We start from the raw sequence: 14456 nt of genomic DNA, 5'->3' as shown, positions 1-14456 counted from the left end.
ATAGAACATAATTTCTCTGGGGATTGCCACCTTGTCGTGGTGGATAGGCTTGAGTACCTGCGATCCAGAAAGCAATGCAGTCTGGAGCTTAGCTGCTGATGGAGTCGCCGCCCATGGCGGTAAGGTCAAGGGAAGGGTTGCAGACAAAGAACAATCCAGCCAAGACCTCAACAGTGGAGCTGGCGGAAGATGATGACACATTGCAACATAGTGAAGACTGTAATAGTGAAAGGTCCCCAGGCGTCTTGGATACTATGCCAATCGGAAGAGGACTTTGTGTTGGCTGCCCTTGTATTAGCCTTTCCACGTTAAGGTCATGATGGGAGAACATCATACTCAACTTGCGTGATCGCACCATAGAATGTACATTGTTCAAAAAATATTCTGGAAATACTTGTAAAATCCATGCCTTCGATTACAGTTAATGCCTTAATATGCTGGAAAATATGATCTTCAGAAGTCCCAAGTACAATATTGTACACATTTGAGATTTTAACAACCTGTTTGTGCATGACCAGTATGTGGTGTTGCTGCTGAGTGTTCTGTGTGTCCAGTATGTGCATTAAGTGACACTAGGTGCAGGAATAGCTGAGCATAAAATGACTGACAGAAAATGATAAAGTGACTCTTCTGGATGTAGAACATAGTGCTGGGGTGAGTTAATTGGTGGAGATATTGATCAGCCTGATGGCTTGGGGGAAGTAACTATTTCTGAGTTTTTTGATACTGCTTAATAGCTGAAGATTAGGAATGTAAATTTTTAAATGATTTCCATTTAGATATTAAAGTTATATTTAATTACCCATAACCAGCAATTAGTTCTCAGCTGGGACATAGCACCTGTTGCTTGAAGGGGTTAATAGCTTTTTGGACATGGAAGAGAGAGAGGGCAGGGAAATCTGACAGCAGAGGATTTGAAGTGCAGGATTGGCAGTGACGTTGAGTGTTGAAGCAGGCCTGAGAGGCTGTGAGACCTCATTCTGTTTTGTATGTTGGAAATCTTTAAGATATTGAATGTATTTTTGTCTGTTTAGTCAAGCAGGAATCTTACTTTTTAATGCTGATGTATTTTTACTTAAGTGTGTATAGGCTCATGGTCTCAGCTTGAACCAGTCTGGCCATTTTCCCCCAACCTCTCTCAATAACAAGGCATTTTCGCTCACAGAGCTACTGCTCATTGGTTGTTTTTTGTTTCTCCCACCATTATTTGTAAACTCTAGCGACTGTTGTGAGTGAAATTCCCAGAAGATCAGCAATTTCTGAGATACTCAAACCACTCTGGCACCAACAATCATTCCACAAAATCACATAGATCATATTTCCTCCCTATTCTGATGTTCAGTCTGAACAACAACTGAACCTCTTGATCATATCTGCATGCTTTTATGCATTAAGTTGCCACATGATTGACTGATTAGATATTTGTATTAACAGGCAGGTTTACAGGTGCAAGATGGCAGCATCTTTGGATGCAGCAGCTTTTCAGGGGACAACCCAGGGTGTTTTGGTATTTTTTTTGAAATGTCTTTTTTACACTGAGAGAACCTCAGTGTCTGGTACTTTGCCTTGCCATCTGATGCCTAATATTCTGTGAAGACAAGTCATGTGGAAATGGTTGAGCTGCCTTACATGCCTTCGATACATAGCCCACATTTCTTTTTTGTTTGGCGTGTCCCTGTTGCGTGCGAGTCTGTGATGATGGATTTTTCATGGCTTTTTACAAGACGCGGAGCGAGAGAGAGAGACTGCGTGACACATCACTCCTCACACAGACATTTTCGCAGTATTTTCCCTTTTATTTTACGAGGTTGAGTTGCGTTCTCGACACTCAACCCGGCACGGATGGAAAGCGTAGTCGGGAGCGGACCTGACTGGTTTCGAACCCGGGAACCTCTGCTCCCGGGCCTGGCGCCGATGTCATTGCGCCACCAGCCCGCCCATGCACACACAGTCCACGTTTCACAGGAATACAGGAGGGTAGTGAGTACCACGGCTCTGTAGACCTTCAGTTTTGTTGCTGGACTGATGCCTTGACGTTCCCATACAGTGGAGCGCAGTCTACCGAAAGCAGAACTTGCCTTTGCTATTCTGCAGTTAACTTCTGTATCAATAGTCACTGCTCAGGAGAGGGTGCTGCCAAGGTAAGTAAACTGGTCAACTGCCTGTAGTTTCTGTCCTTTGTGATTTTCGGTTCTGTGTACGGTGGATGAAGAGCAGACTGGTGTCTGACTTCGGTCTTTTTGATGGTGAGTCCAAAGTTGTCACAAGCCGTGGAGAATTTGTCCATATTGACTTGCATCTCTGGCTCCGAGCCAGTGCACAGGACGCAGTCATCAGCAAAGAGGAAGTCTCTCAGAACAGCCTCCTTCACTTTGTTAATAGCTTGAAGCCTCCTCAGGTTGAAGAGCTTCCCATCCACTCTGGACTTGAGGCTGATTCCAGCATCGCTATCCTGGAAGGCATCATTCAGCATGGCAGTAAACATCATGCTGAAAGTGTGGGTGCGAGCACACAGTCCTGTTTGACGCCGTTGGTGACTGGGAAGGCCTCAGAGGATTCTCCACCGTCCAGCACTCTGGCCATCATGCCATCATGGAACTGGCGTACCATCTGAATGAATTTGGCAGGGTAGCCGAACTTTGACATGATCCTCCACAGGCCTTGTCGGCAGACAGTGTCGAAGGCTTTCGTGAGGTCAACAAAAGTTGTGTAGAGTTTGCGATTCTGCTCCTGACACTTCTCCTGAAGTTGGCGCGCAGCAGAAGTCATGTCAATAGTCCCATGACCTTTGCAAAAGCCACACTGTGACTCTGGCAGCAGGCCCAGCTCCAGCTGAGTGACCAGACGATTTAGCAGGACTCTTGCAAGGGTTTTTCCTGCAATGGAGAGCAGCGAGATTCCTCGGTGATTGTCGCATACTTGTTGATTACCTTTCCTCTTGTAGAGGTGTACGATGGATGCATCTTTAAGTTCCTGAGGAATGGATCCTTGCTTCCAAAAAGACTGGAACAACTCGGTGAGCTTCTCTATAAGTACAGGACCACCGGCTTTGTAGATCTCTGCAGGTGTGGCGTCTGCCCCTGGACTGGATAGCTGGCTGACAGCTTCCGTGACTTTGGCTACTACTGGTGGGTCATCCATGGCGCTGTCGACGTCGACCTGGGGAATCCTGTCTGTCGCCTCATCGTTAATAGATGACGGTTGGCTGAGGACGGCTTCAAAGTGTTCAGCCCATCTCTGCAGGATCTGAGCCTTCTCTGTAATGAGAGTTGTACCATCTCTACTCGGGGGGGGGGGGGCTCCTGAGAGACTGAGGTCCGTAGAGACTGTTGAGGGCTTCATAGAGTCGTCTCAAGTCATTTCTGTCAGCGTATCTCTGTATTTCATCTGCCTTGGCGCTTAGCCAAGCATCTTGCATTTTACATAGTTTATTCTGAACTATCTTGCGAGCACTGGTAAAGGCGTTTTTCTTGGCAGCTGACAATGGGTCGTTCTGATGGGCATGATAAAGGCGTGCTTTTCAACAAGTAGAGCCTGTATCTCCTCTTCGTTCTCATCGAACCAGTCATGCTGCTTGCGGGTAGAGGGCCGTAGCATCTTCAGTGCAGATGAATGGACAGCATCCCTGAAGCGATCCCAGTTGTCTACAGCGCTGTCTGCAAGGTGTAGGTCAGCAAGCTCGGTTTCTAAATCTTCAGCCAGTGCTGAAGCAATGCTGGAGTTCTTCAGCCTGGCCACATTGAATCTTTTCATATCCTTGCTTCCTTGTGGTCGCCTCTTGGGTCTGATGCGGAGCTTCATTCTGGAGACAATGAGCCTGTGATCTGTTCAGCAGTCAGCACCCATCATTGGTCACTCTGACATCCTGCCTGTCTTTTCTCCTGACAATGACATAGTCGATAAGATGCCAATGCTCAGAGCGGGGGTGCATCCAGGAGGTCTTGTTACGGGTAGGCAGGCGGAAAGTTGTGTTGGTGATGAGCAGGTGTGTGCTGCACGGGTCTTCAGTAAGAGTCGGCCGTTACTGTTACTCCATGACTCCTGACTCCCTGCCAGGCTGCAGAGTCGCACCCTACTCTTGCATTGAAATCGCCGAGTAAGATCAGCTTGTCAGTGCTGCTCACTGCTGATAGTAGGGCATCTAGTCCTTCATAGAACCTGTCTTTTGTCTCGTCCTTACTGATTACTGATAAGATGGATGGCAAGGAAGCTGCGTGGCCTTGGTCGTAGCAAGGACTAGGACTCAAACCTGTCACAGCAGTCCAGAAGAGGAGATCCCAGAGGTGGTATAGTGCGGTATCCATGCTGGGTTGGGCTGGCCCCTCTCGCTGCTGCCCTCTAGTGTATGATCAGTAGAATGATAGGCTGGATTGTGCACGTGCTTACATTCATTTGTAGACTATTGAGAACTGCATGTTTGTGCTGATAACACCCACGCACCAACAATTTACAGGACACGTTACTCAGTGACTTGGGCTATAATATATTTTTTAGTGTGACTATGTTTTACTGTTATGTGCTCTATTGGGAAATTTTATTGCATTTATAGTAAATAACCATTCAAATTTGTTTATCTATCACATAGTAAATTGTGTTGTTTGCATTAACAACCAACACAAAGAGTTAGAACTGTGGTGTAGTGACTAGTGTAACACTATTACAGCACCAGCTGCCCAGGTTCAGCTCCTGCCGTTGTCTATGAGTATCTTGCATGTTTTCCCTGTGACCGCATGAGTTTCCTCTTTCGGGTGCTCTGGTTTCCTCCCACATTCCAAAGATTTACAGTCACATGTGTGTAATTGGGCGGCGTGGGCTCATTTGGGCCAGCAGGGATTGTCATGCTGTATTTCTATATATTAAAAAAAGGGGCAGCCCATAAGCGTTGCCAACATAGCACATCCACAGTTTTCAGCAGAACACGATTGTCAACAGCACCAGCAAAACCAAACCCTTTCTTGCCTCCCACCCAGCCATTCACACACGCGGGTAACAATTCACATGAAAGTAGCACTGCCTGAATGAACTGGCTGTTGTGGTGGATCAGCTTGACTGCTCTATACTCACCAGGTCCAATTGATCTTGTGTGAAATTTGTTTTCCTAACCTTAATTCTGTTCCCTGTTGGTACAAGAATGCGGAAAAGAATTATATTGCTTAATTTAGCACTCATTTGGTGAGGTAACTCTGCAGCAGTGCCGGATGGAAATGTTGTGCCTGTGTAGTTAATCCCCTTCTGAATTGGGGTGAAAACACATTATGCAAAGTTAGAGGCAGTTGAAGTGCCTCTAACTGATGACTTGATTTTGATATTAACTCTGACGCTAAATTCCACCTCGCCACCCCACCCAACTCTTGCTACAATGTTTTGGATTAATTCCAGGTTTGCCAACTTGATGCCAATAGGGGAACAAGCTTTATTTGAAAAAAAGAAAGGTAATTGATAGAATTTTGTAATACTTAACTGTTTTCGAATTTTATTCACTAGGCATATTACCTGTGCTACAACCTGCTGGTTTTGGCAAATGAGGTGCTACATACAGAAGATGTTCCTCCCAATCAACGGGTAAGTCTCTCCCTTCTGTCTGCGGACACTTCTGAGGGATTGTACTTTTGTGGGTTCATTTTAAAGACGTATTTCACTCTCATTTTTGTTGATACTTATTGATGGTGGCATTTTGTTTTATTTCAGGGCCATCTTATACAGCTGTGCGCTGAAATAGAAAAATACATCAAATGTGACATAAGGGAGGACCCCAAACTACTTTACCGAAGCAAGGTGCTTAATTCTGACTGTCTGCCTTGTAGCTTAAATCTATTGAAGCTAGCGAGCTTTATTGTGTGTCGTACAGTGCAGTTTGTATCCTTGTGTTGTGTGTGGTGCCTCTTCTCCTAAAGCACGTTTGCTGTATTTCAATCATTAAGGATGTGGAGGAGGCTTGTGTAAAACTGAGAAGGCAGCAATCAATCATAAGACACAGGAGCGGAATTAGGCCATTCGGCTGATCGAGTCCTCCACCATTACATCATGACTGATTTATTATCCCTCTCAATCCCACCCTCTCCTTTTCTCCCCGTAAACTTTTGATGGCTTACTAATCAAGAACTTATCAACCTCTGCTTTAAATATACCCAGTGCTGTCTATGGCAAAGAATTCCACAGATTCACCACCATCTGCCTAGGTAATGCTGTTCTCTGGCGTAAAACTGCGAAGGCAGCATTAGGCTGTGAAGAATTGGTCTCTGAATTATTCTTAAGGTTTCTTGACTGTAGCGTCAAGAGTAGCATTCAAGTGTAAACTTGAGTGGTTGGGCATGAATTCTGAATTTAAGTTGAGCCTAAATGAATGCTTAGTGTTGTGAAGGGAGAAGGTGAAATTACTTCCTGGTAGGACCACTGCCTCGCAGCCCCAAGTTCAGTCCTCACCTCAGCTGCTGTCTGGTGGAGTTTGCATCTTCTACCTGTGACCATATGGGTTTCCTCTGCATGTACTCTAGTTTCCAGCAGCATCTGAAAGATGTGTAAGTCGGTAAGTGAATAGGTCACTGTGAGTGGCAAGGTCTGTGGGGAAAATAATGTAGATCATGCAAATAGGTGGTTGATGTCCTCTTTCTGTGCTGTATCTTTCTATGGTTCTGACTTGGAGCACATCTTACCTAATCTTGTTAGCACTCCTTAACAGTGCCACAGCATGCTTTCTAAATTAATGTAGGTTCTTGGTGTATGTGCTGCTAGGAAAATACAAAATGTTGTATAAATATTAGCCGCCAACAAACTTGGAATTCCAGAACATTGAATTTGTCACAAGTACTGTGATTCTATGAACTCCTGAAATTTAAAGGCTCTAAATGATGCTGACCCTTCAGGGGAAGCAAAAACCCAGCCCAAGCCAGTATTAGTGAGAATTATCAGACTTCAGAAAGGCTTTAGGGTTGATGTATCAAATGAAAGTTTTGTCCTTAGTGTTCAGGTGTCTAGTGAAAGTTTTCTGCAAGGTAGTTTCTACATGTTCACATGCCAATTGTTTCAATCTTTTTTATGGAGACTGCATGAGATGTATTGAAAAAAAAAATCTATACCAAACAAACCGTTTATTTTTTTTTCTAGGTGAAAGATTTAGAAGCAAGAACACATGCAAAATGGCAAGAGTTGCTGCAGCGTTCTCGGCCAGTTCAGGTAATACGGTGTAGGAAAAGTCAGCTCTAATAATGCTGTTTGAGTTTTAGGTGGGCATTGGAAACTTAAGTTATGATTGGGATTTGGTTGCAGAACTTGTAATTAACCAGGCAACATGATATTAGTCTCCTTTGTGTGATGACCAATGATTCAGAAAAGCTGTGGATTGTTAGTTATCGCTTAATAGCAATAATAATGCATATTTCATTTAAAGCTGAAGAGCTGGGAAGCCCAATAACTGGATATGTTGGCATAATAATTATATCAGATCAGGTTTAATATCACCAACGTATGTCATGAAATTTGTTAGTTTTGCAGCAGCAGCACAATGCAATACAAAAGAGGGAAAACACTGAATTAAAGTAGTATATATAAATAAAATTGTTAAATTAAGTGAGGTGAGGGCCTCCGCTGGTCAGAGTTAACAATGGATATTGCATTGTAGCTGTATAGATATGCAAGTCTGGGCGGTAGGCTATGGAAAGCAAGCTGTTGCTCATGTAGCAAGCTTTTCCTCCACAACCCCCTCCACGCATCTGATGTGTAAATCTTGGAAAAAAAATTGAAATAAAAAAAGGTAGTGAGGTAGTGTTCATGGGATCAGTGTCCATTTAGAGATCGGATGGCAGAGGGGAAGAAGCTGTTTCTGAATCGCTGAGTGTGTGCCTTCAGGCTTCTGTACCTCCTTCCCGATGGTAGCAATGGGAAGAGGGCACGTCCTGGGTGATGGGGGTCCTTAATGATAGATGCCACCTTTCTGAGGCATTGTTCCTTGAAGGTGTCCTGGATATGGCAGAGGCTGGTGCCCATGATGGAGCTGACTAATATTACAACTCTCTGCAGCTTACTTCAATCTTGTGAAGTAGCACCACCACCCCCATACCAGACAGTGATGCAGCCAGTTAGAATGGTAGTGTTTTTGGTGACAAACCAAATCTCCTCAAACTCCTAATAAAATATAGCCACTGTCTTGCCTTCTTTATGGCTGCATTGATATGTTGGGTCCAGTTTAGATCCTCTGAGATCTTGACACCCAGGAACTTGAAGTTGCTCACTCTCTCCACTTCTGATCCCTCTGTGCAGTGTGTTCCCTCGTCTTACCCTTTCTGAAGTCCACAGTCCGTTCTTTGGTCTGTTAGATTTGTTGCATCAATCTGTTTTTCTTTAATGCAATACCCCACCTCCAGCAAGGAGTGGAGTTGATTGGTAGGACAACCATTCATTGTAAAACCAAAATCACTTTACCCTTAGTTATGTCGTTATTTGTGCAAACCTGAAAGCTGAACTCAAACAACAGGAATTCTACAGATGCTGGAAATTCAAGCAACACACATCAAAGTTGCTGGTGAACGCAGCAGGCCAGGCAGCATCTATATGAAGAGGTACAGTCGACGTTTCAGGCCGAGACCCTTCGTCAGGACTAACTGAAGGAAGAGTGAGTAAGGGATTTGAAAGCTGGAGGGGGAGGGGGAGATCCAAAATGATAGGAGAAGACAGGAGGGGGAGGGATAGAGCCGAGAGCTGGACAGGTGATAGGCAAAAGGGGATACGAGAGGATCATGGGACAGGAGGTCCGGGAAGAAAAACGGGGGGGGGGGACCCAGAGGATGGGCAAGAGGTGTATTCAGAGGGACAGAGGGAGAAAAAGGAGAGTGAGAGAAAGAATATGTGCATAAAAATGAGTAACAGATGGGGTACGAGGGGGAGGTGGGGCCTTAGCGGAAGTTAGAGAAGTCGATGTTCATGCCATCAGGTTGGAGGCTACCCAGACAGAATATAAGGTGTTGTTCCTCCAACCTGAATGTGGCTTCGTCTTTACAGTAGAGGAGGCCGTGGATAGACATGTCAGAATGGGAATGGGATGTGGAATAACACTTCACCTGTGAGTCGACTGGGGTGATATACTACGTCCGGTGCTCCCGATGTGGCCTTTTATATATTGGCGAGACCCGACGCAGACTGGGAGACCGCTTTGCTGAACATCTACGCTCTGTCCGCCAGAGAAAGCAGGATCTCCCAGTGGCCACACATTTTAATTCCACATCCCATTCCCATTCTGACATGTCTATCCACGGCCTCCTCTACTGTAAAGATGAAACCACACTCAGGTTGGAGGAACAACACCTTATATTCCGTCTGGGTAGCCTCCAAACTGATGGCATGAACATCGACTTCTCTAACTTCCGCTAAGGCCCCACCTCCCCCTCGTACCCCATCTGTTACTCATTTTTATGCACACATTCTTTCTCTCACTCTCCTTTTTCTCCCTCTGTCCCTCTGAATATACCCCTTGCCCATCCTCTGGGTCACCCCCCCCCTTGTCTTTCTTCCCGGACCTCCTGTCCCATGATCCTCTCGTATCCCCTTCTGCCAATCACCTGTCCAGCTCTTGGCTCCATCCCTCCCCCTCCTGTCTTCTCCTATCATTTTGGATCTCCCCCTCCCCCTCCAGCTTTCAAATCCCTTACTCACTCTTCCTTCAGTTAGTCCTGACGAAGGGTCTCGGCCTGAAACGTCGACTGCACCTCTTCCTAGAGATGCTGCTTGGCCTGCTGCGTTCACCAGCAACTTTGATGTGTGTAAGCTGAACTCAAAGCATTTCATTCCATCAGTGAACTAAATGATGAAGGACTGCCTTAACTATCCTTCCTCAGAATAGTTACCAAAATGGTTGCACAACTTTTTTGAATTGCAGGTATACCACAGTTCCCTCATCAATTAATCTGTTACCACTGAGCAAGACTACTCTGCAACAGGCTGCAGGTGTTTTTCATCAAACAGAGGAGCTCAGTCAGACAAGCAGCATGTGTGAGGAGGGAAAGGAATTTGTGACACTTTGGGTGCAACCTTGTGTCAGGCCATGGATTGATTTCTTACCATTTCCCAACAATTCGATCCATGGTGTGTCCCTGGAAAAGTAACCTCTTTACACCCAACCACTACTAGAATTCATTCCTAGATTCAGATTAGGGCAGCACACGGTAGCGTAATGCCAGTGAAAATCTTGCGTTGTATACCATTCATTTCAGTAATACATTGAGGTAAAACATACTGACCAGCAACATTATGATAACAGAGGAAGTGTAGTGCAGGCAGACAATAAGGTGCAGAGCCACAAAGAGATAGATTGTGATGATAAGAGTCCATCTTAATAGACTGAGAAGCCATTCAATAATCTTTTAACGGTAGGATAAAAGTTGTCCTTGAGTGTAGTGTTCTAATTCTGTTCATTCTGCTTGATGGTGAGAGTGGGAGAGGAGAGAATGTCTGCAGTGAGTGGGATCTTCGATTATGTTGGCTGCTTTGCCATGACATATAGAATATAGACAGTCCATGCAGTTTTAGATTAGCAAAGCTGTATAAATGAAAATATTAACATTTCGTAAGTCCATCTGTTTCTGACATTTTGTATAATATTTCTTTAGGGAAAACTTCACGATTATTGGGAACCCTTGTGTGAAGGTCTGAATCACCCCAGTCAGTCACGCATTATTGATGAGGAAATGGAACACTAAACAGTTCAAGAATTTTCCATTGGTGATAAAGATTTGGACCTTGCTTAGTAAAATTTATAATAATGTCTTTTTATGATTTATAAAGCTTTCCTTTAGTTATATATAAATGTTCAGACCTGAATGAGTTTCTGTCAGGGTTCCTACCCTTGCACATGAAATTACATGTGGTCTGGTGTAACCTGTAGATTTTGTTATAGAAGTTAATGTTTTTGATATTTTAGCTCTGTATCAAAAGATGTATCAAAAATATTTTGTGATAATGTTAGAGATGAGTTTATTTATGTAAGTGCAGCCACATTTACAGTGTTTTGTAGTATCAATTTTATCACTGTACATAAAAGTTTACCCCTTTTTGTAATGTTCTCAATTTTATTGAACTTTGGTATTTGTATCAATTGAACTTTTGAAATGTTCAACTTGAAAGTATCTTTTTATTTCTTTATGCCATTTGAAAATCAAATACCAATTAAATGGACGGTTTCTCATGAAAGATTCAATGAATTCTCTGACTTGGTACGCTGAAAATCATGCATGTATTGAAGCTGCCTTTCTCTCTTTGTGGAACCTTTAAATTAATTGTGTTCATTGAGTTGCATATATCTCTTTCACCATTCTTACCATAGTTTTAAATAGTAGCATGTAGCATCAGCTTACATTTTATAGTGATCAAGTATGGATAGGATTTTTCACCTTTTTTTCTTCTATCCTCTCCAAAGAATTTTTTTGGCTGTTTGCACTAGTTTGTGCTAAGATGATTGTTGTTGTGTGAAACAGCCATTCCCGCCATTAATTTATACATTGTATAGAATAAAAGGCTAGTAAAGTGAGTTATCTGGCATTAACATACCTACTGGTTCTTCAATCTCAAACTTTAGGAGAAATGTCACAGTTGTGTTTTTATTTATCACTTGAACCTTGGCTGTGTTTTTGCTTTGCAACTCCTTTATTTAGCCCTTAATTTATGAATAAGTTGTACATTTATATCTGCCTCCTTTCCTTAAGGGATGCAAATGAAAGAATTTTGATTTATAGACAATTTATAAGATTACTAATTGTCAATGGAGAGTATTAAGTGCTTTGTTTTGTTTATGGAAAATGCTGGAGTATTCACTACCTGTCTCTTGTATTTATACGTGTTTTCCATATTAAGTAGTGCAGGGTGATAGAATTTCCAATTAAAGCATTTCTAAAGCAGCAAACCGCTGCAGCTCATACTTGTCTTTTAAAGGAAAAAGATATGATTGATTTAGAACTTTCAAAACTGAGCTAAGGCCATAAACTATATATATATATATATACACATATATAAAAATGTTAATAAAAGTCATGATCATAAATACCTCCTTTGTGGTTTGTACAGATCAGAAATGCTGCCTATTGAAATCAGTTTTCATATTACATGGTTTGGAGGTTTGGCCCCCATGACCTTTCTTGCCCACAGCAACTTGGTTTTGCACCTCAGGTTTGGAGAGGAAAGAATTGTGACCTGTTTGAAGAGTATTAGTCAAGTTAGACCTCGTCTCCGTGGGCCTTGGAGACAAAATGTGGCTTGTGAGATTTTGGGAATCTTTTTATAATAATGGTATGATGCCATCATATGTTTAGAACTTACCTCTGCCTTTTTGCTTGTTTTCTCAGGCAAGAAGCTATGATCTGGAAGGATTAAAGAGATGAACATCTGTGGGTTAATGCTAGTCAAGCTATTTAACACCACCCTCCCCCTCTCCCTTGAAGCAGCTTGGCAAAACACTTCCTATGAGAGGAGATTGGATGTCTAATGGATGGGCTTAAACTTAAGTCAGTCTGACTATGTAATCTGTTTCTCTAAATTCAAACTTTCCACTGTAAATTGTTTTAACGGATTTCTTAGAAATAAAATAGTTTTGATTATGGTGCGTTTGTTTAGGAATAGATTCTGGTATGGCATCATGGTGTACAGAATAAGGGGGAAGATCTGCTGTCCAATATGGGCCAGCTGTGCTTTGCAAATTACCAGTTTATGGTCTGGCGTTTCACATTAAAGTCTTTAACCAAAGAAAACTTAAGTTCTGTCTTGTTAGTTGAGCTACCTCAGGACAGGACTGAATCTTTGGTCAAAGAACTTGTCCTCAGGAAATATCTGTTATAATTCTGTTGCCCTGCACTTGATACTTCAGAAATGTGTAAGAGACTTGAATATTATTGTTTTGCTTTAACACAAGGTTGAGATGCACAAAATTATGCTGTTTATATTTTTTTTAACTGAGTCCTTTCTACAGAATTTTCAAGTTATTTTGGAAAATAAATTTTCAGTATGACTACAAAGAGTTTGTGTTCTTTTATAAGAGTTTACTGCAGCTTTTTAGTAAAATCCTACTTAAGAATATAAATAAGAAGCTGGGGTGAGCCATACAGTATTTTCTGCCATTCAGTAGGAGCATTGCAAGTTGGTGCCTGTGACCAATGATGACACGTTGCAGACAGCTCACAAAACTACACGGTCCTCTTCTTCTGAACTGCAGTCAAGTGCAGCCTATAATTTCCCTTTTAAGGATGTACTTTTGAGTGGAGTAAGTGATCCTGGCGCTTTTGCAACCTCCTGGGGGACTTGGCGAGGATGACGGTGGAAGTGCAGGTACAGAGAGCAAGGCGGCCATCGCTGGGGGTGGCTGTGTCGATGTCTGATAGCGGAAGTTGTAGCCGTGATCAGCTCCATTACTTCGTGCTAATTGAAGTGTCGAGCAGGTGTGAAAGGAGGATGAGAGCAGGAAACGGTCACGCTCTGCCTGCGTTTGACCGGTCTCCCTCTCTTCTTGCGACTACTGTCGGGCTGGAGATGCGGGAATCTTGTGTGCCGTGACGCCAGGTTCGGGAGCACTTGTTGTCTGCAGCCACCGGGCTCCGAGACTGGCTTCATTCACCTCAGTGCTGAACTGACTTCGCAGATGTGGACTCGCTTCCAAGGACTCTGCTGTTCGTGTTCCATGCGTTTCTGTTTACTTTTTTTTACTATTTACGCCATTGATCAAGTTGCTTCAGTGCAGACTCTCTGCAGCTGTGGTCTGCAACCATTGGCACTCACCTCTGCGCTGAACTAGCTCCATGACTGTGGACTCTCAGGGACACCATGGTTAATGTCCTGTGTGTTATTTGTCTATTTTCTTATTGCTTGTACGGCTTGTTCATTTTAGAGACATTGAGTGTTTGACAGGCTTTGATGTGATTTTTTTCTTTTAAATAAGTCCTATTGTGTTTGTTTAGTGGCTGCAAGAAGACAATCTCAGGGTTGTATACGGATTACATGCATTGATAATAAATATACTTCGAAGTTCCCTTGTCCCTCCGGGAGAAGGCTCAGGAGCTTGAAGACTCGTTCAGCCAGATTTGGGAACAGCTTCTTTCCAACTGTGATAAGACTGCTGAACGGATCCTGACCCGGTTCTGGGCTACTACTACTACATTGACTCAGGCCTAGCGGGCCGGCGTCGGGCACGATGACGGACTCTCCACTTCTCCCTCTCCCTCATCACTGTGTTCAGTTCATCTACATGAACGGATCTGGGCCGTACCCTCCAAATATCTGGACCTGCCTCTCGGTTTTTTTGCACTACCTTACTTTCCCTTTTCTATTTTCTATTTATGATTTGTAATTTAAATTTTTAATATTTACTATCAATTTGTACTCCAGGGCGGGTGAAGCGCAGAATCAAATATCACTGTGATGATTGTACGTTCTAGTGTCAATTGTTTGGCGACAATAAACATAGAAACATAGAAAATAGGTGCAGG

General features: G+C 43.3%; 1 protein-coding gene across 4 annotated transcripts in view; it reads left to right on the top strand.

Annotated features, from left to right (window-relative positions):
• The window catches only part of slf2 (SMC5-SMC6 complex localization factor 2), an 89988-nt gene extending 77008 nt beyond the window's left edge, over positions 1 to 12980 (top strand). For 3 of the 4 annotated variants that reach the window (XM_063071272.1, XM_063071270.1, XM_063071273.1), the window contains exons 17-20: positions 5485 to 5562; positions 5689 to 5775; positions 7105 to 7173; positions 10599 to 12980. In XM_063071272.1, the coding sequence (XP_062927342.1) occupies positions 5485 to 5562; positions 5689 to 5775; positions 7105 to 7173; positions 10599 to 10688 (324 nt within the window). In that variant the 3' untranslated portion in view covers positions 10689 to 12980. The remainder of the gene's footprint in view (positions 1 to 5484; positions 5563 to 5688; positions 5776 to 7104; positions 7174 to 10598) is intronic. The other variant, XM_063071271.1, reaches the window with a different exon arrangement.
• The last annotated feature ends 1476 nt before the right edge of the window (positions 12981 to 14456 follow it).

This window comes from Mobula hypostoma, chromosome 19, assembly GCF_963921235.1.
Source record: "Mobula hypostoma chromosome 19, sMobHyp1.1, whole genome shotgun sequence".
NCBI classification, from domain to species: Eukaryota; Metazoa; Chordata; class Chondrichthyes; order Myliobatiformes; family Myliobatidae; genus Mobula; species Mobula hypostoma.
Note: the sequence above shows the minus strand (reverse complement) of the source record. Positions and strands in the feature narration are given on the sequence as shown.